Genomic DNA, 25,302 nt, shown 5'->3' with positions numbered 1-25,302 from the left:
AGCAAGAAATCAACTGAGGGGAACACACAACTTCGGCTATGGATACAGAGGGGGAAATAACAAAGGAAAGCGACAAAGGAAAAACTTGAGTTTTCCGACACAGACCGACGTGGCGCTTCGATACTGTGGGAAAGTCCTGTTTCAATAGTCTCTGATCTGCAGCCAATTATTGATTGCTGCTTAGACTGGAGTAGACCAACCATTGTCACCCAGTCTGGGCTTCATCTCATAATTTTCCGGCTCGGTACTTCCAGGCCGTCTAATCGTCGAATTCGGGAAATACATATGTGGTGGCATGGAATTGGGATAAGCCGGTCCACTTGGCTCGGGATAATTGAAATCGTTCACCGATCCGGGAGACGGAATGCTACCGTGGGAAGGTGAAGCCCAACCCAAGCTAGTCATGTGCGGACTTCCGCTCACGCTATTTGGTCGATGGTCGCTATTAGCAGGCGGCTCCAGCGGTTGTGGCGGCGCATAACCAGAGGGATGAGATGTCATGGATGGTCGAGGATGTGGCGCATTGCTGAAGCTCGAAAGAGACGGCGACGTGGCAGTGGGGGAGGCGCGGGGGCTAGCTTGTGAGAAGTCCCCACGGACATGGGGGGGGATAGATCCATTTCCCATGTAGTAATCACCAGTAGAGCGAGGCATATTCAAGGGAGGAAGATCACCGGGCGGTGGATTGGCTGCAGGATGGTGTGCAGGGGAAGGTGTAGAGTGAACTGAGGCATGTTCAGAGAAAGCTCCGTCACCAGGAACCCTCGCCCGTTCCTTGTTCTGTCGCAAATTCGCTTCCGTTTCGGCAGCGGCCTCCTCGATGGTTCCAGTGTGATGGTTCTGATGGCGGGTCAAGGTGGTGCGGCGAGTGAACGTCTTCTGGCAGTTCGCATAGGGGCACTTGTACGGCCGCTTGCCGGAATGTATCCGGCGGTGTCTAGCCAAGGATGACGAGTCGCTGAAAGGCTGTACAGGATTAGCAAGCGAACAAATAGTACTGCAAGTATGAACGCTGTCTGTGCATGCTTACCTTGCCACATCTCTCACACATGTGCGGTTTTTCTCCAGTATGAACGCGGGAGTGCACAGTCAAGGCAGAGCGCTGAATGAATTGTTTCCCGCAGCCAGGCCAATCGCAAGCATGTGGTCGGATGCCCGTATGGATTCGCTCTATACCGATATTAACCACTCAAGGATCTTGTAAGATTATAACTATTAACTACATACCATGTCTGGCGAGGTCACTGCGACGCGCAAACCCCTTGCCACACGTCGAGCAGTGGAAAGTCTTGGGTGGAGGGTCCGCCCTCTGCGGAGTGGCACCATTGGGAATCTGAGCATTCGTGGTATAAACGCCAGGAACGTAGGCATTCTGCAAGAGCGGCATACCACTGTTTGGCTGTCCTTGGGAATATCGCATGTCTGGAACCATGCTAGGCATCGAGTTCAAGGGAGCATGCGGGGGGTATGAGAGGACTTGTTGATCCGGAGCCTCTGGCACACCGGGCTCCGGCTTCATTTTGGGCGAAGAGGACGAGTCAAGGTTATGTTGCACAAATTGCTGTTGAAACTGTGCTTCCGCAGCAACAGCGGCGACAGAACCTTTTCTGTTTAAGATAGTTGTGATGTCCATGACCCGACCCAGCGACAAGCTGAGAAACGGTGGTCAAGGACACTTCGGAATGTCCTGTGGTAAACCTCTCGATGTGTGGCCGTAGATGCGTCTCCACGGCTCTCTTTGCGCGGGGCGAAGGCTGCAGATGAATAGTCGCCCGGTAGCTTTCACGTCGTAATGTTGCGGTAGAAAGGACGGTTTGAAAATTGTCCGTGTACTGGGGGTATTCTCCACTGTCAGTGAAGCACGATACAAGGTGATGAAGCAAATGTTGGATGGTAACAGAAGAGAGGGGATCGGGCAGGTGCAAAGCACATTTCTGTGCTGGAGATAGAAAAGAATTCGGTATTACTTACAAGTACCTCCTTGACTTCCCAAGAGAAACTATTCTTCGACTGCTTGTGACGTGATTTAAGAATGGTGGCCAAATTCTTCAACCTTCTGCACAGGAATGTGTGAATAGAGGAGCGAGCCCAAGTGTTCTAGTTCCCTCGTCAGAAATGTTTGACTTTCCCCCTGCTAAATCCTGAGCCTTCACTAACAGTGCTAGAGCTTCCCTGTAAAACGAGGAGTCGTGCTTTGACAATCGCGAATGGACTAAGACACTGTTGTCCAAGTCCTTCGAAATAGCCGCAGACACGATTAATTCGCAACCGCGCCTGATACACACACAGGGACAAGTGCCGGATTTCTAAGCGATCTGGCGCCGCGCTGAAAGATGCGATATGTTCCACGGGTTCGCGCCGTCTCGAAGTCGTAATGGACCGTCGCCGCAAGGGTCAAGTGAGCACAAGAATCCAACCACTGAAGAAACAAGCTGGTTATAACTGTTCCGATGCGCCTTGCGCAAAGCGTGCTGCCTGTAGGGACGAAGGAGCGTCGGTGAGGCCGGAGGGACTTTGTATAGCGGGGTGAACCAAAGATGACTACTTGACAGAGATAAATTGTCAGCAAAGTTCAGATCCTATATGTTCCGCAATAGCAGAGATCTTCGATAGCACTGCGATCCTGATAAGGAGACTGGAACTACTCTAGCTGAGCCACCCGAGGTCCGGATGCAGGAATCAATTTCCACGGAGGGGGCTCGTCAGTTCTTGAAATCCTGCCTCGAGGAAACGATTTCTGATACGTCTAGCGATCCCAAAGCGCTTGCAAATCACGCAGTAGAAAGCTAGCCAACCAGCCTAACACACATGCACCACACACGAGCTAGTGGAGGGGGAACGCTGAGTGACGCGAGCGCAAACTGAGCCAGGAGGGAAGTACGTACGTGACGAGCAAATATCCGAGCAATCGAAAAGGAGATCAAGCCGTCGGCGACAATGAAGAAACTTCGTCCAAGGAAGGATCTTGCGTTTGGAAGCTGACTGCAGGTGAGAGGGAATGCGAGCGGTGGCCGGAGTGGAAATGCAGAAACCGAGGAAGGGGAAAAAAACAAGAGCAAACAGTGATGACGAGGGATCCTTTTTCCACGTGGTGGGGGGGGAGTCCGTCTAGCGGGATGATATTGATGTGATGGTAAAGATGATGAAGAGAATAGAGGGCAGAGAGCAAAGAATATAGAGAGTAGAGAGAGATAGTGGTAGGTGCAACTTTCGAGTACTTAATACTTTACCCTGTTATTATTGTCATTACCATTATGAAGGGAAGTTGGCATTATAATAATAGTAGGAATGCATACGTTTCTTTCCCACTGTCCACCACCGTACGACATTTTTAATACGGTGCCTTTTAATTGCGATGATTATTATTAGTAGGAATTATTATTATCGCACGGGGGTTTTTTTTTTTTTTTAAAAAAAAAAAAAAAAAAAAAAAAAAAAAAAAAAAAGATGATGATGAAGCTGATATTATTATTTCTACTGTTTTATTTTTATTTTTATTCTATTTTATTTTATTCTTACGGGGCCTTTTCATGCCCGGACTAGTTACTCCCAGTCAGGACTTAGCAAAAAAAGTAGCCACTAAAGTAGCCCACGGAAACTACTGGCACTTACAGCTTCCAGCACGTTTCCAATTTCCCACTAGCTACATATGTTCATCAGTCATGGCTCCTTTTAGTTATGACTTAGGACTTAGGACTTATGAGGTCCTCGCTCCAAGCCTCGAAGGGGAAAGCTGGAGGCACACCAAAAGGTCACCATCAGCGTTCTCCCAACTTTCAACTCCCAAGTTCCATCTCACCTTCACCGGCTCCACAACGTGGTCTTCCCCGTCCCCTTGGCCGTGCGAGATTCGACCCTGGTGGTGGGTACCTTGATCCAAACAGCTGCCGATCTTTACGAGTTAGGAACTTGAAGGACAATGATGAGAAGTGAAGGCCGAGATTGCAAGACAACAGGATGATTTCTGATGTGAGAGAGACATCATAAGCATCCATGCAATATAATCCTTGAAACCCGGTGATTGACGTTGGTGCCTGCCTGGTGGTGGTGGTGGTGGCCAAAACTCCTTATCGACAGGGAGGCTTGCTCTCATGACACAAAAGGGTCAACGCTTCGGACCAAGACCGGAAATGTTGATCCAGGAACCAAGATTAACAAAGTGCATGGCCATGAACCCCTGAGAAGCTTACTTTTAACGGTCTACCCCAGAGTCTTTTTAAAAAGGACATTGCCCAGTAGCCTCTAAAATTGGCCACAAGAGACAGAAAAGGGAACAAAAGGAGATTCCAAGCGACTATGCAATGCAGCCTCGGATCCAGAAAAACGAGGGGGGGGGGGATGGGGGAAAGAAACCATACACTCAATTCTCCTGCTTTCTGGCCTTTGTGTCATAATAATGTGCGACACATGAAACTCTTCCTGGGTGGGCTCCCTCCTACGACCTTCTCCTTATCGGCAATTGGGGAGTAGTGAGGCACGGATGGGAAAATCACTTACACAGTTCTGACGACATGCGTCGATACCTTGGAGACCTAAGATGACTAGAAGAGGAATTTTCCGGGCGCTCATTTGTCAGGCAGGACCTCCTTACTGTAATTTCAAGGCGGGATGCAGCTGACATGACTTGGCGAGTGAGCAATGAGCATCATAGGATGATAGGACAACCTGACGGAGTAACCCCAGTCCAAGGCTCCAGCTTCAGGGATCGCAGAATCCCAAATTTCGCTGGACGCTTCCCTCTTTGGCGAGCAGAGGAATCATCGAGCATGGCGTCAGATTAGCGAAGGACAACGGCGGGAAAGTTAGTTTCCTTCTAGAAAGTTTCGAACGATGGGCACAGGGCACTAGTTGGGTAACAGAGCCATGCCATTTTCCTTGGCCGGGAGTTACCCGGAGGGTGTCTCGTCATCGTTCATGCCTCTGGGTTATCGACCTCAGTGCATACATACTACAAACAGTACAGATCAGTTTCCGGTCCTCCCACTATTGTTGATTGGGATGTTCGGAATCTGCATGTCACGTCGGACTGCATAGTGCATACTGCCTGGTGCATCACAGACATTAGCAGCCATTCCAGGTATTCTGGTAAGAGTGCAACTGTGCAAGACGTACTAACCAGCAGAAGCCGGATATCAGAAGTGGGCTATTATTGCCTAGTGTTATGACTAGTCTGTTAGTGCTTCCAGTAAAGCCGGACTATGTGTCTTAGTCGCATGGACCAGGTCCCGTCCTCCATCTCGATAGGCTTGAAAGGATCAAAGGGGGGCGCCTGGTCCTTTTCCCCTTGGAGTCGAAGATCCAAAGCCCTTAATCTCGATAATTGGCCCCCCTGTTCTCTGTTTTCTCCACCTCGATGCTGTGCTAGACTGCTTCAGCCTTCACCAGACATACAAATGATACGGGGCCACGCGGTTGGCTGCCAAGACCTGTCCGGGCTTCCGAAACCCTTCTAGAAGGAATTAGGAACCCCCATGGAACATGTGGAAGTCTTCTGATGCGCCTTGGGTTATTACCATCTAACCACTGTCCTACACTCCGTCAGTAGGTAGTAACTAGCTGAACGCGATTACTTGTCACATTTATTCGCTGACATTGTATCATAGTCCATTATTAATCAGGGAGGACATGATTCGGATAGATAACTATTCGCAAGGTGATGATATCCTGACACAGGAGGTTACAGTTTGAACAGCGGGAAGTAGAATACTCTTAAGTTGAGCAAGTCTCCGATAGACTATTAATGATTACATAGTAATGCACAGTTTGGAGTCCTGCAGAAGTCCGTGTTGATGGTTGGATCAACAATAATACAATGAACAATACCACCAGCCCCACGTTGTACATCCTTTTTTCTCACCGTCCTAGCCGGTAACCTTGTATCTACCTAGATTCTACACAGTAGGACCAGAGACTCTCATACGGAGTAGACTCATATGGGATAAGCCTGCTCCTTTTGAAATGGATCTTACGACAAAGCACATGGAGTCGGATGTGGCTGATGAGCGGTAAATTATCTCCTTACCTGCTTGCTGTCCATGATATTGAGGGATTTCCTTCCCCCCACCTCTCTCTCTCTCTCTCTCTCTGTCGGTCTTGAAATGGGATGATAGCAATCCCATTTTACCAGGAAGATGCCATAATTGGATCAAAGTCCTAGATACCTACGTTGACATCTCTTTGGACTCCCTGAAAGTTTGAGAGGGTTTCCGGTTTCCAAGCGATGCGTCCAATCTGGCCTGAGGCGGACAAGGATGATGGGAGAGAAAGCCCACTTGTGGTGGCTGATACTGATAGTAGCGGCGTAGCCTGATACAATCATACAAGGACCAAAATATCAAATCATGAATAATAACAATGGGTCTGTGTGTAATTTTACTTGTCATAATAATAATAGGTAAATACCTCTTTGCACCAGGATGATCACCCTCTTGAGATAATTGAGACATCCTCCATCACTTCGACTACTGGTACAGACTCCGTAATGTTCTAGAAAACTTCGATGGGTGGACACCTGGACTGTGTTCTTTTGAGTTTCGTATCCCTTTTTTTTGATTATTATTATATTATAATTCCTCATCATCGTCGTAGGGATTGCATGTTGCTCCTGGCAGATCCCCCATCTGTACGACTCTCTGAAGTACCACAGTGCGAGTTTATCTGACCTTAATCACCACGAATCCATGTCGAGCGCATAAGCAGTTTGTCATGACAGTCAGCACAACACAGAGTCATACAGCAGATGTAGCCTCCCACTCGAACCTGTATGCACGCGCAGCAAAGAGACCAATCATATAATGTATCACGCGAGGCTTCTCTTTTCCCAGTTCAATTCGGTGAAGACTAAGACACCAGGCGCGGATGAAAAAAAGGGGGGAAAGGGGAAGGGGAAGGAGACTGACGGGCAGAGAGAGACGGGGAAAGAGACCTCTGTCTCGAACACTTGAAGGCATCCATACTGCGTGGTTCACTACTCCGTACACCGTCCATATTCCCTTTCAAATCTAGCCTGATAGTGTCTACACTCTACACCTGCCTTTCTGTGCAGAGGCCGATAATCCGTCACCATCGCAATCGGCAAATCTCCCGTGAGTTGTCTTTTAGGGGAGGGATCTGCTGCTGATTGCCATGATGCCGCAGAGTCACACGGTCAGACTCTACGACGGACAGGGTTAGTTGGGTATTTAGCGGGTGGAGTGGACAACTTGTTCTGACTCGCTCGGAGGTGATCAATATCTCGTAGTTTGGCTAGAAAGGGAAGACTTCTGGAAGGTGCGAAGAATTAGTTATTATTCTCTCCTCCAGTTCCAGCAAGAGGCCCACTTGGAGGCTGCAAAAGAAGCCGAATGAACTCTTCTGGTTGGTTTCCTCTTTGGGTACCGATAATCTGATGCCAATCGAATCGAAGATATCTCTTCGTATTCTTGCCCCTTTTCCATGGGATGGATACTGTCAGCTGCTCGTATCTCTCTTTTGGAGCTTTGAACTTGTGGACCAGCAGCTTGGAATGGTACTTTTGTCGGAATCTCTGGCTTATCGGTCACATAGGAGGTGTCGAATGTAAATCGAAGGAAGACGCTCATGGTTTTTCTAGTGTGACTGATACAAGGATACTGTCTACTGACACACCTCTTCTTTTCTGCATATCTACACAGTAAGCTATGGAAAGTAGTTGTCGGTGTACCAGTTATATATTATTCCCGTGTTAATATACTGATGCACTGCTCACCATCGGCAACTGTATAACAAATGAAGCAGTCAGAACAAGCTGCCTCAATCCTTATATAGTATTAGAGGGGAACTAAAAGCTATATTTATTCTATATCTGCAAATGCCCTTCACTGGGTTGTTGCGAGCCTGCAATACCTCCCTTTATTTGTTATGCTGAATGAAATGTACATGAAGTCTTGGCGTGTTTGCTCTCCAACAATTGAAACTCCGGAGCTGGAATTATTGCTTCATCTCAACTTTGAGAATGGATTTACAGCAGCTCATTCAAGCCAGCATGATGAAATGAGTTGAGGAAGCTGCTAGTGAGAATGCCCATATGACCTACAAGAACCATTCGTGCGATTCCCGTCCTTCCTTCGCAGCCACAAAGCTAACACACCAAGTAGATATCGACACTGGCCAGCCCATAGCACTTGCAATTGCCTCGAGTTCAGGTTTAAAGACGCATAATCAACATATCTCCCCGTTCTTCTTTCTCACCATGAACTCCCTACGTACAACTTCAACCCGCGCCGTCGGCCCCCTCCTCCGCGGCCTCAGCGCCTCTCGCTCTCATTCCACCTCCTCCGTCTCTGCAAATGAGCTCTCGCATTTCTCCGGCCTCGCCAGCAGCTGGTGGGATCCAGTCGGCCCCTCACGCATCCTCCATCTCATGAACCCCCTGCGCCACGACTTTATCGCTTCCTGCCTGGCCGAGTCCCTCCCACAGCCGCGCACACCCACCCTCAACAGCCAAAACCCCGACACTATTACCACCACCACCGCCGCCGCCGCCGCCGCCAACAACCTCCGCTACCTAGACGTCGGCTGCGGCGGCGGCATCTTCGCCGAATCGCTCGCGCGCACCATCCCCTCCACGCCCTCCGCCCCAGCAACACACACGCGCGCCGCCTCAATCACCGCTCTCGACCCCTCGCCAACGCTCATCAAGATCGCCCGCGACCACGCACGCCTCGACCCCACGGTCGACGCGCACCTGCGCACCGGCCGCTTCAGTTACCAGAACCGCACGCTCGAGGACCTCGTCGCGCAGGTGCACGCCGCCGACGCACCCGCCGAGCAGACCTTCGACATCGTCACCCTCTTCGAGGTCCTGGAGCACGTGGACTCGTCGGCAGGCTCGTCGCCTCTGACTTTTCTCACGGACTGTCTGCGGCTGCTGCGGCCCGGCGGCTGGCTGATCGGGTCTACGATCGCGCGCACCTTCCCCTCGTTCCTGGTGAACCAGGTAATTGCGGAGGCGCCGTGGCCGATCGGCGTCGTGCCGCGCGGCACGCATGAGTGGAGCAAGTTTGTGAATCCGGATGAGCTGGAGGGGTGGGTGCAGGAGGGGCTGATGCGGGCGCGGGACGGGGCTGCTGTGCGGGCGGGGAGCGAGGCGCTGCGGGATATGAGGTGGAAGTGTACCGGGGTGATGTACTTTCCTGGTTTGGGGTGGAAGTTGGTGCCTGGGTCGGAGAGTTGGGGGAATTATTTCTGGGCGGTGCGCAAGGGGGTATGAGGGAGCTGACATGAGGGATGTGAACATTATAAGATTGGGACATGTATAGTGATAAAATTGCTACTTGTATGATACGCACAGATTTGGAAGATACGGGGATCAGTTGCATATTGAATTCCTCATTATATTCGAAAGATTATCGTTAGTATTCGCTAGGTTGGCTCGTTTGAGATATTCCACCAGAAAATCGATTTTCCAGTATGTCAATTCCAAGATCGACTATTGCACCGTCTTTTCATTTTCGTGAGATGATTTGAAGCAGGACTGCGAGGTGCTCATCAAGCGCACTGTCCTGAAAGCGAGTATGAGTTCTTGGTGCGTCAAGGTTGTGAGCCTCGCGCCGAGGCTTGATGGCCCAGGGAGTCCTTCTAGGACATCCCGTTCAGAAAACGTAATCAAGGATGGCGATGGTGAAATCACTTCTCTCCACAATAGTGAAAGAGGCTGGCACTCCACCTCTTATCTCTTCCCCTTCCCTTTGCCCTTCCGCTTACTATTGGTCGGGGGATCCGGTACGCTGACAGTTCCCTGAACGATATCATCACCTTGATCCTTGAGCCGCTCCGAGCCGCTAATGAAGAAAGTGAGATCGCGGTTCTGCTCGGACAGATCGGTATTCGTCGCCTTGAGCTCCGCGACCTCTGCGGTCAGATGTTCGATCCGTTTCATGAGACTTTCGTTTATAGCTTTCTCCTCTCGCCACTCCTTCTCCAACTTGCGCGCCATGGCTTCAAATTTCTCGGCACGCTTCTCAGTCCTGATCTTGTCGCGCTCGACAGCGGGCACGGTATCCGCAGCTAGTTTGTCGTATTGCGTCTGCAGCGCCTGCAGACTGGCGGCAGCCTTCGCAGCAGCTTCTTGCGCAGAGGCAGCCGCAGCGGTGGCTTGCGACGCCTTGTCAGCGGCGCGTTCCACAATCTCCTCGAAGTAGGCGCGTTGGCTTTCCAACTGGCTGGTCAGAAGATGCGTATATTCCACGCTCATATTCTCCAGTTTCTCCCGTGGCACCGCGTCCGTCCAGTCAGGTGGGTCCAGGGCGCTGTTGTCCGCCGCAGGAAGCTCCACCAGCTTGCCATCGGTCTTGCTTTGGATGATGCGGTGCACATATGCATCCCCGACATAGCTCCAGACGCGCTGGCTGGCAAGGTCCATCGCGAAGGCATGCGACGTCTCCTTGTAGTGTTCAGAAGCATGCGCCCCGTCGTAACGACCGCAGCCGATGCTCCCGCAGATGAGACAGACCCAGAGATTGATCTCAGAGTGGCAAACGCCACACTCAGCTGGCTCATCTTCGTATGGCACACCTTGACTGCCCCGGCGGAAGTCATCTTGCGTATATCGACAGACGGGGCATCCGCTTCCCTTCCATTTCTGGAGACACGTACAGTGGAACACATGCTGGCAGAGGATCGTCAACAACCCAGTAGTCTCATCCATACGCTCCAGACACACCGGGCAAGTCGGCAACTCAATGAGGGCGGGAGTGGGAGGTGCAAGAGGTTTACTAGTAAGGGTGGCAGAGGGTAACGAGCTCGATTGGTTCGCAGTAGATATAGTCGTCCGCTGAGGACTGGTCGCCATATGTGGTGCTAAAGGGGCATTATCCTGGGAAGCAGACGCAGTCGACTCCGAACGGACCGCCTGGACCTCAACCGTCTTGACGAAGACAACATGGCACGTTTCCGGCTGCGAGCACAGTCAGCATCAGCATCACCCTGGGACACACTTATCAGGGGTAAAACGTTGAAACTGCCCCGTCAATAACCTACCTCCATGCTACTGAAAACCTTCCCATTCCACTCCTTCTGCCACTCCCTCGCCTTCTTTCCACTCCGAAACTTCATCAAAACCATGTACCGGTTCGCCCGCGCCGTCCTAATCATCCGGAAATGACTAACATCATCCATCGTCGCCTCGCCCACAAACCCCAGAAAGTCCGACGGAGACATGTACGACGGCACAGCAAGGACACACAGCGTCGTACAGTCTCCCTCCGCACGCAGAGACGGTGACTGTGCCCTGGCGGGTACATCGTGCCGCCCACCCAGCTGGTCATACGGCTGTCTCGCCGCAGCGGACCCCTTCAGCTCGAGCGGATAGTCCTCATCGACCAGGAAGGGCGTCTCCTCTGCATCGCGGTACAGATGTACGATGCCCCAGCTGCTCTCGGACGTCTGCTGATCGAGCGGGATGTATTTCCCCTTCGTGCGGAGCCCGCCGAGGATGTCGGTGCCGATGCCCGTGGCGACGGGATTGTGTCTGATGTCTCGCCTGGCGGGCCGGTTCAAAGCCGTCGTGCTATCGTGTTCGGAGGGGACCATATCAATGCATTCGATGCTAACTTTGTCTAGCCGAAGGTCGTTCTCGAAGTTGTTTGCGCCTGTAGGTGATATTGTGTAGGGGTGGAAGGTAGTGGGGTGACCCGGTGCCACTGCACTCGCTGCTGCTGCTGTACTTGTCAGGCCCATAACCACAACCACAAGTCGACGAACTCAGAAAAACAAAGAGGACGAACATTTGGATTGGCCGGTGGGTGAATAAGAAGCGTTACGGCCCGTTGAATTCAACTGTCGTGCCCGCTGCTGAAACGGAAGTAGAGCTTCACATGCGGAGTCAAAAGATAGAGAGGTGATGGACCGATTGTCCACGCCCTGAAAGGCGCCTCCCAAACCGGATTGAGGACGAGCAAACAATTCAACCGCCAGATGATAAAAGTAAGAGGGCATCCCGACCGATGCTTGCTCACATCGCTGGGGTTGCAGATGAATGCAGCTTTGAGAGAATTACCTCAACAGTGACCAGTTGTATTGCTTATCGCGTGAGTCACGTGTGTGATGTGGCAAAAGAGGATACCATCGACAGGAGACCAAATCAAAAGTAGAAAGGACCTACGAGGTGGCTACAAACTATTGACAAGATGCAGTATATGAGGAATCGGTGTATCTGGTTCATTGATTCATAGTAGCTAAATATGTATGTGCCGAGAGCGATGGCGATAAAAGAAAGAGAGGTATGCCCAATGCAGCCATATCAATAGAGAAACCGTAAAGCCATCCAAACGCCGCGCAGGCCATTTGGGCCGTAGAACATCGTTATATCAAAGAATGAGAGCGAAACAACAAAACAGACTTAACAACCACCACGGAGACGCAGCACCAGGTGCAGTGTGCTCTCCTTCTGGATGTTATAGTCGGAGAGTGTCCGCCCATCTTCCAGCTGCTTACCAGCAAATATAAGACGCTGCTGGTCCGGAGGGATACCCTCCTTATCTTGGATCTTGCTCTTCACATTGTCGATAGTATCCGAAGACTCCACCTCCAGTGTGATCGTCTTTCCTGTGAGGGTCTTGACGAAGATCTGCATACCACCACGCAAACGGAGGACAAGGTGAAGAGTCGATTCTTTTTGGATGTTGTAGTCGGACAAGGTGCGGCCGTCTTCCAGCTGCTTGCCGGCGAAAATGAGACGCTGCTGGTCAGGAGGAATGCCCTCCTTGTCTTGAATCTTGCTCTTCACATTATCGATTGTGTCTGAAGACTCAACCTCTAATGTGATGGTCTTTCCGGTAAGGGTCTTGACAAAGATCTGCATACCACCACGCAGACGGAGGACAAGGTGAAGAGTGGATTCCTTCTGAATGTTGTAGTCGGACAGGGTGCGGCCGTCTTCCAGCTGCTTACCAGCGAAGATCAAACGCTGCTGGTCGGGGGGGATGCCCTCCTTATCCTGAATCTTCGACTTGACGTTGTCGATGGTATCGCTAGACTCAACCTCGAGGGTGATGGTCTTGCCGGTGAGGGTCTTCACGACTATTGACGATGGATCAGTAGGAGTCCTGAATGCGAGTAGCCACCATGGTGGCAAATGCTCGGGGCAAAGTGTGAGAACTTACAAATCTGCATACCACCACGCAGACGGAGAACGAGGTGCAGAGTAGACTCCTTCTGAATGTTGTAGTCGGAGAGGGTACGGCCATCCTCAAGCTGCTTTCCAGCGAAGATCAAACGCTGCTGATCAGGTGGGATGCCCTCCTTATCCTGAATCTTCGACTTGACGTTGTCAATAGTGTCGCTCGACTCGACCTCCAAAGTGATGGTCTTGCCGGTGAGAGTCTTAACGAAGATCTGCATGATGAAGACGAGGTGGGAAGGTTGGTCGATATGCAGTAGTAGAAGGTATGATTATCGAAAAGGAATATGGAAGAGGTTGAGAAGATAGGTGTGGTCTGTCTCTCAAGAGAGAAGAAGAGAAAGAAGGGGATAAATGACACAAGAGGAGAGGGAAAGGTTGGAAGGAGGAGAGCCTTAAGTAGTTGCTGGGAGATGAGGGGAGGGAGGTGGAGGCGAAGCGCCTTAGTCAGGCCCAGGACCAGGACCAAAACGGCGACAGTGAATCAGTGACGGGATAGGCTGGATAACGTGACGCAAGGTAAGTTTTTGGCCTTTTCTTGGAGAGGAAGCCGTTACTGTTTTCTGGCACGGCCTGGCACTTTCCCTGGTGGCTAGCCATTCACAGCATGTGTCTGCCTCTTCTACACTTACCTAGACCAACTACCTTGGGGAAACTGCTAGAAAACTGCGTTTCTGGTCATCAATCTCGGGCCGGTGACTCAGGCTCACAAAGTTGTAACTAGATGGCTAGATGCTGATTAATAATAAGAAGGCTTGATTACAGGAGAATATCTTAATCCTCTTCTTTTCTAATAGGAGGCCGTTGTAGGATTCCATCAAGATAGGCATCAGATAGTAGACCTCACTGCTGTGCAGTAGTCCTTGCTCATATCCCAGGCGGACGGGATGACCCTCCAGCACTCCATCCTCGCGAAGAACGAAGTGACTATCCACATCGAAATCTACTAGTCCCCAGGGTGAACCGATAAAGACGATAAACAGAGGGTCAGATTTGGGCTCTGGCCGTTCGTTCAGCGATGAGCCTTATCGACCCGACCTTAGAATCTAGGAATAGGATACGACGAGATACTCCGTAGTTTGCCCTTCCTGTCCGGATCCGCCACTGACGCCACCGCTGACCGCTCGGTTCTTCGGGTCCGTACCCTTCTAATCTGCTTCTCGTCATTTCAACCTATTATGGGCCAAAAGCTCCTCTTGCAGATTATGTGGGAAAAATCACTGCTTTCATGCGCTAATGATAAAATGTACTGTGCCACAATTTCAAACATGCCCTGTCGTGAATCCTACTGCGTCATATCAACAGTATGGAGTGATGACGTTCCCTTATCGCTCCTGGAGAGAAGGGGGAAATGGACCAGAGTGGACACCTCAGCTGATAGTAAAGAGGACTAACGGCGGCCCCAGGCTACCAATGATAGTCTAAATTCTACTAATGGGGCGCCTCCGATCAGGTGATTGTCGCGTCCGGTTAGTTATCGGTAGTTTTTGCCCTTTTGTTGCGATCCCCGCTTTTCTGAGCCTAAGGCGTTAAGGCACTTACCTTCCTCATTGTGAACGGGGAGCTGTATCAGTAGGTACTCTGTAGTAAGGATGGGAACATCTTTGTGCAGTGAGACCCTGCTTGCATGGAGCAGGCATCTGCATGGTGCTGCAAGATATGGGAAAAGAGAAGTAGTTTCGAGACGCAGGCTGATGCATAGGATATATGTATATAAATATAGATATCATTTTCGTGACTCGTAGATTACTTAAATCTAAGACTAACATGCTGGCACGAACGCTCTTATATCCAAGCAATGATCGATCAAAATAAATACGCTCTTAATGCTTCGCTAGCTCCCATTACTTCTGTGGAGCGGTCAATAATGTCCTCATAGTTAAACACGATAATAAAAACAAGGGGTCGCTAAATCAAGAAAACAGAATGCAACACTCAGCGACATGACGCGAGAACTAGCCTCCAGCATACGTCTGCAACTCAGTTGCGCTCGTCATCTCTGCTGTCAGACATTCCTCGTGACCATACAATATCATGACGTTCGTGATACTCATCATCGCTGTCGAAACACTGCGCGAAAAACGTATATCACCGAAGGAGAGGCAAAAGAAAGAGGAAGAAACAGGTGCCGTCGGCCAGGATTCACAGGATTTTCAAAGGATAGCTTCGGTAGGAAAGAGGCCGTTAAATAAGACATAAGTGAGGATAAAAGATCGTAAGGAATGGTCATCGCTTTTTCTTTTGGCAAAGGGCGAAAACTCGTAAAATATCAAGGTCGACATGTCTCATGTGGGCTTATATCGCGCTGATGCGGTCGTAATACGTTGTTTGAAAAGCAGGTCATGGATCTCTCATCCTCATATCTCGTCATCTAATTGGCGCGAACAACCAGTCTCGAAACGAACTTGTTCGATAAGCAGTCGAAGTCGTTACGGTCGAATTTTGAGTTCGAGCGGCTTCGGAGGTAGCTCTCTGATAATCATATTAGCCTCCCATCTCACGCACTGAAACCTCGAGAAATCGATCTCTTACCGTATTGCTTGACATGCTCGCGGACTTCGGTCATAGTATTGCAGACATCCGGGTTCGAGTACAACAAGTGATGGTGCTTTTGTGTCTCCCAATCAGTGAAAGCGGGAAGTTTCTGCGAAATCGCCTGAAACAAGCCAACAATGACTCCGACGGGGGTCGACTCCATATCATTGCAGAACTTGTCCACAGCAGCAGCATCCTTCGAGATGGTCAGTATTCTCTCATTCATGGGAAATCATGCCTGCTGTAGATCCTCATAACTTACCGGAGTGCGATAATGGCAGTCAAACTGCATTTCTTCCCACACAGCCAAAAGGATGCATGCGAGAATGAAGATGGTAGGCCAGTTCTTCAGTTTCTCTCCGCTATATACGCTAGAGAAGAGACTGGAAAGCTCTTCCAACACATCCTTTTGCAGCTCGCGCCACATATTGGCCATGGCACACTTGATCTGGAAGTTGATCATGACTGGCGCCATGATCTTGCCCTTGAATTTCGATGAAGGATCCACAATCTTGCCGAGGAACCCTTCTTCCTCACCGAGCCCTTCCACCATGGTGACATGGAGCGTCAAGTTGTAGGCAATGACCAGTTTCAGCGCTTTTCGGATCACTGGCAGCTTTGTACGGAAGTAATAACGGAAGGCGGTCTTGAGCATCTGTGTGAGGAATGGTGTTCCCTCAAAATAGTCATCCACGAATTTCTCAAAAGTACCATTGCCATCAATATGACGGTCGAGATAATCAGAGAGCATAGCGTGCGAGATGCCTTCCATTCCAGCCGATAACTTGGCGGTCTCAACCTCATATTGTGTGGGATCGCGATGCATCGATTCAACCCAGTCGATACTGAAACATTGTTCGTCCCGAACGTAGACTTCACGAGCATTGATGGGAAGGATTTGGCCATAACCATGCGTGATGAACAGAGTCCTTTCGTGCTCCGAGAATCCTTTGATGTTTCCGACAGAGAAGCCAAGAGTAATGTGACGTTCGTAATCCGCCTTCCAATCCTTCATGAAATACCCGATCTCCTTGATATCGATTCTGGTGCAAGGAACCTGCCACAATCTCGCATGGGAAGGCTGGCAACCAGCGCACGGCTCGCCCTTATCGCACTATTTGAGTTTCATGGTCAGTCAACTGTACCGAAGGCTCAGAACAAGGTATAGAGATTCTCACTGTCTTCTTCAAGAACTTGCACCGCAGGCAGGCCCTCAACTTGCGGATCTCGCTCGCCTGTTTCCGTTGATCAGGCTTGAGAGGACCCTTCCGTTTTCCAACCCGCTTTTCGCCCTCTGGCTTCCCAGTCTGCGACTGCTTACGGATTTTAGTCTCTGCAGTCTTGGCAGCAATGGGGCTCTTGCGCGAGGGCTTCCTGCTCGGCGGCGAGCTAGATGACGATTGTGTACCAGCAGATCTTGTGGGCGAAGTTGATTTCTTCGAGGGCACAGGCATCGGCCGCACGATCGCAACAGGGCTAACTGCAGTAGGAGACCGCGAGCCGTGGGAGGTGTGATCGTAAGAAACGCGTCTCGGCATGCTGAAAGCAGACTCAAAGTTGGTGTCTGAGCTCGGCGAATTGATGGGATTCGAGATCTCAACAAAGCTGCCGTACGAGGTTGAGTAGGAAGACTCAGAAAGGCTTCGGTCGTGGAGCGTCTGAGTGGGGTTGATGAAGATACCCTGATCGGGGAACATGAATTCGTGAGGGTGGCGGGTTTCAATGGTGCTCCAACCGTTATCGCTGCTGGATAGAGACCGTACCTCTAAGTAAGTATCAGTAGGGGAGCTGCTGCCGATCATGTTCTGTGGTGTCGTGTACGATGATAGATCCGGGAGACCGTCTGGGAAAGTCATGAGATCCGCGGGGAGATCCTGGAAGCCGAATGAAACCAAGTCGACCGGCGCAGGTACAGGCATATAAGAGCTCTCCAGAAGGCCCGAGCCCATCGGCCCTTGAGGTGCGGCCATGATATCCACAGGGGATGAGTGGATGGGCATTCCATAGCTTGATGTCGCGAACTGCTGAGCCGACGAAGGATCCTCGTGAGTGTACTGGAGGTGGGGTTGTAATTGTTGGAAGTGCCAATCGACCATCAAACTGGGATCCTGTGCTATCGAGTGTTCATAAGCGTGACCGCTGGTTTGCAGGGGAGAGATGTCTCGCGAGCCATCTGTCCGCTGGGTGTTCTGATGGTCCACCGCCACGGGCCATGACTGAGGCTGGATGTAATTTCTCGAGTCGGACTCGAGACCGATGAAGCCATCGGTGGTTAAATCAACATTGGACATCCTCAAGACCGACTATTTACGAAAGATGGAGGTAGAAAAAAAATATAAAAAAAAGGAAAGTTCTCAACACCGAAAGATCAGACAGGAATGGGTGGTACAAAGGTGCACAGTAAGAGAGAATGGGAGGAAGAAATTCGTCGCAGAAGCAGAGGACAAAGGCCGTTCGGATGAGCAAAATGCCCAAAATCCGGGGGTGTGAGAGGAAGAAGAGGGTGGAAAATCATAGGCATAGAGGAAGCGGTGGGGAACGAAGCAGCGGTGAGCGGGAGCTGCGTCTGTCGGAGATGCGCTAGAGGATCCTGGGAAGGAGTTATTGCTAGTACCGATATTGGATAGCCTGATAGGTAGGAAGTTAGGAACTAACTCTCTCCAAAGGTTGGTAATTGGTATCAATCATTCAATCATGGTCCATTTGATCGTGGGTGGGGAGACGGGGTGGGGAAGGAGAGGCTGATGGTCATCCGTCGAGATTGGGGGAGATGATTGGTCACGGTCTGGCTGAAGGTCACCTAAATGCCACGCCGGTTTCATGCTAAAGCCTCATTGTTTCTCAACAAGGAAGTTCTATTACCGGACTAGAGCGGTTTGGGTATGGCAAGTGACATCGGGAGACTGTACAGCATACGCAGTAGGTACGCTACGCGGGTACAGAGCAAGTACGGAGTAGGTACTGACACTACTGTACGCTGTACAGTTAGTATCCATGCCATTTTCCATGTTTATCAGTGGGACAGCGATCGAACCAACAGTATTCTGTAGTTACAGAATTATCCCAACTTCGCACATTGATATGTCAGCTACTTTTGAAGCGATATAGGTAATAAAACTGGCGATAAAGATCATCTTCTCCTCTTCCAGGCATCCGCTTTATTAAGTTGAAGGTTGGACCAAACAGTGAAACAGTAGAGTATGGAGGGAGTATGGACACAGGAATTCGAGCTTCCTCCGTTGAGTAGGTAGCGGAGTTCCACGGAACCAACTACGGATTACTCCATGGACGAGACACGGGATCATATTCGGGAAACGGAGATCAGTGGAAACTGTCAAGGCGTCAAGAATATCTCTATTGGTGGGTTCACAGATTACAGAGTTACAGACAGATATATTTTTACCTCAGATATTGTATTATTATCGCGACACACAATAACAACTAACAACTTCGACTCTACCTACATAGTAAGTACTTTGTAGTACCTACGATAGTCCTCAATTTTGGTAATGTGAATGGCAGGCATTATGAGACCGGGTCGTGGCATTACTTCGGAAAGACCCCACTAGGATGAATACTCAGTTTATTTACATACAGTATCATACATAACCCTGATACCCACAGCGTTCAAGAGAAGAAACTGTATGGGCGAAAATGAGATGATCATGGATCATATGTGAGTGTTGTCTGCCATACATACCACTAAAGCGGTCCAGTTGTCAATGGCCCGCGATGGGTTGGAAATAGACCAATAATCAATTGGTGCTGCACACGTTGGAACTTGGTTTCGTTGGCAGCCAGGGTGGCTGACTGTGCAGTAGCTCCATAATCGTGGATAGGCTCATCTTTTCAGTACGTAATGATACCCTCATTATCGTACAATACTCAAGTCAGACCACTCACTGTCCGCCAACTCGGGGTATTATTTACAAGGTGCTTTCATACGCTTGATACATAGTTGATGAGGTGATACCAAGCAATAATAGTAATGCGACCAATGAATAGCGATGATGAGGACTTATGGATCAAGTCGTTAAGCTGTGGATCTTGCAGTTGTTCTTTCTTTAGTTGTACTCGAAAGGAGGGTAGATAACTAGCTAAGATAGGTATCTATCTGTGCCTTGCACATGTTTGAGGCAAGCAAAGATGCCTCTTACCAAGCCACACCCAGCAGGAAAAAATTCCAGGCAATGGTTTTGTTGGAACAGAATTTTGTGTGTTCAATGCTTATGGTCATTCGGGTGATAGATCACATTCTAATTCTGAACGAACCTGCAAGATCAAAGGACATATTCTGTAAGCAGAATGCCCTCAACCTACTTAGTCAACAGATGCTGACAACACTTGATGGCACGGGGCCATGGCCATGCACGCCGCAAAGATACGGCTGAGGCGCAAGGAGGAGTTTCAAGAGAACTGAATCAGTACTACTAGTATGTAGATTTCGTCGCCTTGAAAAAGCATCAGTGTTGATCCGTAACCTTGTTGTCTTCTCTTCTCTCCACTCTGATAAGTGTAAGCGAATCTTCTATTCGCCAACCTTCAACCCTTCACATACTGACTTAGTTAGCATCCACAAGGTGATTCTTACTTGCAGCCTTCTGCTGGCGGCCGCAAGTAGATCATGTCAATCGCATTCCTCGTCCATAATACTATGGCTTATGCAGATTGCAGAAGGCATATAAAGGATGACGTTGCAGCTTCGTTAGCAATGACTTTGTTGAATCAGGAGGACCACATAGGTTTGAGTTGTCTGTGTGAACTTTGAAGTTCGTGGGATCTACCTCTTTGGCTGGGATCTGATGAAGTTCGTGTGAGAGCCGGGAGACTTTCTCGCTTTCCGTTTCAATAGTTCAAAGCACAGATGCAAACTAGTCGTGAGCTTATGGCTGTGGTTCTACTACGTAGTACATACTGATACCGTACGAGCTTGTCGGACGAGTTAGAAATCGGACGAGATGAGAATCCTTCTGTATTGTGGGAATAAATGCACGTAATAATCGTATGGAGGCCATATGCCGGGCATCTTCGGTCTCGTTGGAAAGGGGAAAAGCCTACGGAGTACTCCGTAGGTAGAGATGATCTGTTCTTCTCTCATACTCCTCATTGGCGGAGGCTTCTGTCAATTTGCATCCCGTATTCGACCATGTATCATTCATATTGGGTTGCAAAAACGAGCATCGAAGCCTCGGATCGTGATGACAGGATCAGCATGACCCCTCATCAGAAAAGATAAGGTGGTGAGCTAGGCTGATTTAAGTTTTTAGCACAAAATTTTCTGAATGTTTGAGACGGCTTTTCCTCTCCTGGCTAAGTAGATCTGTTCAAGGATGAAGGATCAACATTGGCGAGAGCCTAAGGCAAAAAGGAAAAAGAAAGCGAAGGCAAGGCAGTTAACTACGTAGTAAGCACGGGATCTGTTGGACAGGAGATACGGAGTACGTAGTAGTGACAAAGCAACACGCGGAGACTCGTGAATTTTCATTTTTGGTAGCAGTCACAAGTCTGGTATTTGATTCCAGAACAAAAGACGCTGTCCTTCCCCTGAAACTGTTAGATAAGAGAATATAATGCTGTTAGCATGCCATGGAAGTTGCAGAGATCATTGGAAGAGGTCTTGTTGTTTTTTTGCGCCCGCCGAATAATGTCATGAGGGGCTCGTCACCTGACCAGGGTGAGGAACAATAGACTGGCGATGTTAATGCAATCTCCATTGATGAGAAAAGAACAATGATACTGGCATAGCAATATCGCACAGAACTAGATACTCTTCCTCGAGTATAAATGAGTGTATGACGAGTAGTCCTGACACCATTTGGATCAGTTCATGCCTGTCATCGCAGCGACCGGGAAACACCGTCGCAAAGTCGTTTTTGCGTCGACCAGTCAAGGGCCTTCTGCGACACCAGCAAAACCAAAGGGTCGCATTTCCAGCGCTAACCTGCAGGTAAACAGTCGCACCTTAACGGTGACCAGCCCCGAAGGCCGCTCATCGTCCACCCAGAGCGGGAAAATGGGTGAAAGCCAAGTTCATCCTGGAATCCCGGCGCTCTTCACGGAGCCGCCTGTGATTCAGGATGCTCTTACCACAGAGACCACCGACCTCCAAAATGAAACGATAGACAGGTGTCTGCCACTGCTCAAAGGGATCCACACCAGTCAGAAAGGCCCATTCAATCGATACGGAGTACTCGCGCTTCAACGCGATGACCATGTTGCTTACCTTTTCGATTCCCTGGAGGACTACCCGGCGTCTTTCGTTGCAATGGATGCCAGTCGTCCTTGGATGGTCTACTGGGCCTTGGCAGGACTTTCTCTTTTTGGAGAAGATGTCACCAGATTTCGTGAGCGGTAAGTGCGCCTCAAATCTATCTCCTTGTACGCACCGGGGTGGCGACACTGGTCATTCAAATGTTTTCTAAGTCCAATCCAACTGCTAGTGTCATCTCTACATTCAAAGCTGCACAGAACCCCACTGGTGGAATTGGTGGCGGACATGGGCAGATGTCGCACGTTGCTTCAAGCTATGCTGCGGTTCTGTCCATCGCGATGGTTGGTGGTGAGGAGACCTTCAAATTGATCGATCGGAAGGCAATGTAAGTTGCATGATGCACCACCTCTGGGAAACGAGACCTTACCAACCTTGATTAGGTGGAGATGGCTCGGGAAATTGAAGCAGCCTGATGGTGGCTTTACCGTCTGTGAGGGTGGGGAAGAAGACGTGCGGTAAAAAGATTTCCCCAATAGTCCTCTCCTGCATATGTATACTAAGTTGCCAGTTCAGAGGCGCATATTGCGCGATGGTAGTCCATACACTGCTCAACTTGCCACTTGACTTGCCCCCGGAAGCAGAGGCCCGGCGGCACGGTCTGAAAAGATTCACAGATGGTCTTCCTGAGTATCTATCCAGATGTAAGTGGCGTCCGGTTAGAGGCATTTCGATCGACACTGACACCTACGACTGCAGGCCAGACATATGAGGGTGGCATTTCCGGAAGTCCGGGCACGGAGGCGCATGGGGCTTATGCTTTTTGTGCTTTGGCCTGTCTATGCATCCTTGGTCGACCTGAAGTAGTTGTACCCAGGTAAGAGTCCATGTCAGAAAAAAAAGGGTTTCTCGGGATTCTGAGTATGCCAGGTATATGAATGTTGCAACACTTCTCCCTTGGCTTTCTGCCCGACAGTATGCCCCCGAGGGAGGCTTCTCCGGGAGGACCAATAAGTTGGTCGATGGGTGTTATAGTCACTGGGTCGGAAATTGCTGGCCGCTGATTCAGTCGGCGCTCGACGGCCCTCGACATAGCCCCGAGCAAGAGACTGTTGGCAATCTTTACAGTAGAGAGGGTCTAACCAGATACATACTCTCTTGCTGCCAATGTAAGCATGGAGGACTTCGAGACAAACCAGGAAAGTATGCTTTTCCCCCCAAGCACCTCTTAGTTTCTTCCTTTCTTTTCTTTTTTGTTTCTTCCTCCCGGCTACGAATATGCTGACCATTAAAAGACACCCGGACTCGTACCATACATGCTATGCCCTTGTGGGCCTAAGCACGGTCCAGCATCACCATTACTGTACTGAATCAAGCTCCAAGGATGATCTCACTTCGGTATTCGCGTGGAAGCATTCCCCTAATCTGACCTCGAATGATCAAGGATCAGATATGAATGTATTCGAGGAGAGTGACCGCCTTGTGCCATTCCATCCGGTCTTCGTCATTCCCCACAGGGCGGCGGAAGATGCACGCGCCTGGTATGAAAATCATCCTTTTGAACTGTAGAAGAGAAAACAAGGAGACATTAGAAGGATAGGGAAAAGAAATGGCAAAAGGCAGATGAAGCGAAGAAATCAAGACTCTTACAATGTGTATGTGATGGATGCGGTAAATCCATTTCCATATGAAGTTACACTACGAAGTGCGAACGCCCTTGTTGTCACATGGAGTTGTACATTCTTACTGTTAACGTGCGCTTAAAGTCATGGAGGAATGGCTGACATAGCAGACATGGGGCTGTCGCTAATATCCTAGGTAGAAGCAAGCAAGGGATAGAAGACAACAAATGTAAGTATCATTGCGGAGTACAATCATTCCTTCTAGGCAGTCACATCCTGTACATGGAGTTAAGTTTACGGGCATTATGACCATAAACAATGTCGATAGTGACTACAATTGACCGGAAGGGGCTAGTAGCCATCAAGTGATTGATTTGATCAAGTCTCGACTATGCTCATTCGTCTTCAGGGTTCTGAGAACAGAAAGGAGGCCATGGCCTTTTGAGGGTAGACGGACTTGTAGTGCCTGAGAGGCAACGAGGCAGCGAGGCAGCGAGACATCAACCACCCTTTCTCTCCTCGTGAATTGCCGCTCGCTTATTCACTCCCCCTTTTTCTTTCCATCAATTCTTCTCAGTATCGATTCGGGCATCGCCACCAGTATGGATTTCTATGGAAAGATACTCACTTTGTATCAACTGCATGAGTCTTCCATCCTGTGCTCTAGCTTCCATTCTTCCAGTGCATAATAAAGATAAGAACCATGCCAGGAATACCATGTCCTATTTGTCAATCGTATACATGAGACCCGGCAGCTTCAATCTGAGGAGTAAAGTGGTAGAGAAGGCAGACTTGCGCCATGCACTAACAGCACTAACACTGAAGGTGCAAAAGTAAGTTCGGTTTCAGAGGCACTGATCCTGAATCATGTCACAGCCGGGTACTATTCAATGCTAACTGTTTCTGCAAAGTACCCAAGGCAGGCAGTCAGTCTTGCCGACATTGAACGTGACCATGACGATTTGACCTATGCGGACCACCATGCAACCCCATCTGCAATCATCAACGTTTTTTGCTCTGTCTTCTTTCTTTCCACCATCAGAAGCGGTTACCCATGCAAAAAAGTGGCATGGATTCCCCACCGCACTTAGTGAGAGACTTGCCAACGCATCATTGCATCCGATGCCTGCCTGTCAAAACGCCAAAGGCTGGGCCACTATCCGCCATCAAGAATATGGCACTAGTGCAATGCTCCTTTTGTCTGGCTCAGGACGGCAGACAATAATGATTAGCACCCTGGCATTTCCAGATACGCAGAGCTACACATTCTCTACTGCTTCCCTTCGATTCTGGCGCCGGGTTGGGGCTCGTGTGCCCCTCTTTTCTTCCACATGCGAATGAGACACTTCTGAGAGTCTCAGATTGTGGTCCTGGCTGATAGAGTCCCACGACAATGAAAATAATATCCCGGGGAAGCGGTCAACAGTCGGTAGAATCTCCTTTTGGAAGCTTTCTGGATCACCTAGAGCCACGACTCCCTCGAGCCATTACGGATGCGAGACTCAGGTTATGGCTGGATATCGCGACTGCATGCCGTTCTATGGCCATTGCGAGTGATGACACGGCATTGCAATCCGATGCACAGTCGGCGATACTCTCGATATGCTTCCATATATTGTAGTGAGATTGTTTAGTCAACTTCTGCCCCTCAGCCTCTCCAAGTTTGACCCAAGGTTGAAGCTCCTGCCTTTCTGCATGGCATGCATCCCCTGTTCTGGATGAGACCGCGTCATTGGATCTCCGAAGCGCTTTTCATCAGAGGCCCTTATGCATTATCATGTCGCTCGGGAGGCGGGCAA

General features: G+C 49.8%; 6 protein-coding genes across 6 annotated transcripts, besides 6 other annotated features; 2 read left to right on the top strand and 4 right to left on the bottom strand.

The window, feature by feature from the left end:
* Positions 1 to 180: 180 nt before the first annotated feature.
* On the bottom strand, positions 181 to 1,519 carry ACLA_049580 (putative C2H2 finger domain protein; the record flags this gene model as incomplete). Its single annotated transcript, XM_001271911.1, has 3 exons — positions 181 to 966; positions 1,031 to 1,170; positions 1,228 to 1,519. 3 exons carry the CDS (start codon positions 1,517 to 1,519, stop codon positions 181 to 183), a joined length of 1,218 nt encoding a protein of 405 aa, XP_001271912.1.
* Positions 1,520 to 3,410: 1,891 nt separating this feature from the next.
* Positions 3,411 to 3,446: a microsatellite.
* Positions 3,412 to 3,446: a microsatellite.
* Positions 3,447 to 3,486: 40 nt separating this feature from the next.
* Positions 3,487 to 3,514: a microsatellite.
* A 2,550-nt stretch (positions 3,515 to 6,064) lies between these two features.
* Positions 6,065 to 6,086: a microsatellite.
* Positions 6,087 to 8,044: 1,958 nt separating this feature from the next.
* ACLA_049570 (3-demethylubiquinone-9 3-methyltransferase) lies at positions 8,045 to 9,229 on the top strand (the record flags this gene model as incomplete). The annotated part of the gene is made up of 1 exon (XM_001271910.1): positions 8,045 to 9,229. One exon carries the CDS (start codon positions 8,045 to 8,047, stop codon positions 9,227 to 9,229), a length of 1,185 nt encoding a protein of 394 aa, XP_001271911.1.
* Positions 8,481 to 8,509: a microsatellite.
* Positions 9,230 to 9,688: 459 nt separating the features above from the next.
* On the bottom strand, positions 9,689 to 11,697 carry ACLA_049560 (putative RING and UBP finger domain protein; the record flags this gene model as incomplete). The annotated part of the gene is made up of 2 exons (XM_001271909.1): positions 9,689 to 10,915; positions 10,999 to 11,697. The coding sequence occupies 2 exons, from the start codon at positions 11,695 to 11,697 to the stop codon at positions 9,689 to 9,691; spliced, it is 1,926 nt and encodes a 641-aa protein (XP_001271910.1).
* A 661-nt stretch (positions 11,698 to 12,358) lies between these two features.
* Positions 12,359 to 13,359, bottom strand: ACLA_049550 (ubiquitin family protein; the record flags this gene model as incomplete). The annotated part of the gene is made up of 2 exons (XM_001271908.1): positions 12,359 to 13,038; positions 13,122 to 13,359. 2 exons carry the CDS (start codon positions 13,357 to 13,359, stop codon positions 12,359 to 12,361), a joined length of 918 nt encoding a protein of 305 aa, XP_001271909.1.
* Positions 12,366 to 13,038: a microsatellite.
* A 2,150-nt stretch (positions 13,360 to 15,509) lies between the features above and the next one.
* Positions 15,510 to 17,964, bottom strand: ACLA_049540 (Zn(II)2Cys6 transcription factor domain-containing protein; the record flags this gene model as incomplete). Its single annotated transcript, XM_001271907.1, has 4 exons — positions 15,510 to 15,610; positions 15,671 to 15,869; positions 15,936 to 16,787; positions 16,852 to 17,964. The coding sequence occupies 4 exons, from the start codon at positions 17,962 to 17,964 to the stop codon at positions 15,510 to 15,512; spliced, it is 2,265 nt and encodes a 754-aa protein (XP_001271908.1).
* A 3,536-nt stretch (positions 17,965 to 21,500) lies between these two features.
* Positions 21,501 to 23,450, top strand: ACLA_049530 (CAAX farnesyltransferase subunit beta RAM1; the record flags this gene model as incomplete). The annotated part of the gene is made up of 7 exons (XM_001271906.1): positions 21,501 to 22,024; positions 22,114 to 22,269; positions 22,325 to 22,399; positions 22,458 to 22,585; positions 22,641 to 22,758; positions 22,812 to 23,084; positions 23,177 to 23,450. The coding sequence occupies 7 exons, from the start codon at positions 21,501 to 21,503 to the stop codon at positions 23,448 to 23,450; spliced, it is 1,548 nt and encodes a 515-aa protein (XP_001271907.1).
* Between the last annotated feature and the right edge of the window lie 1,852 nt (positions 23,451 to 25,302).

This window comes from Aspergillus clavatus, genomic scaffold (assembly GCF_000002715.2).
Source record: "Aspergillus clavatus NRRL 1 1099423829800 genomic scaffold, whole genome shotgun sequence".
NCBI classification, from domain to species: Eukaryota; Fungi; Ascomycota; class Eurotiomycetes; order Eurotiales; family Aspergillaceae; genus Aspergillus; species Aspergillus clavatus.
Note: the sequence above shows the minus strand (reverse complement) of the source record. Positions and strands in the feature narration are given on the sequence as shown.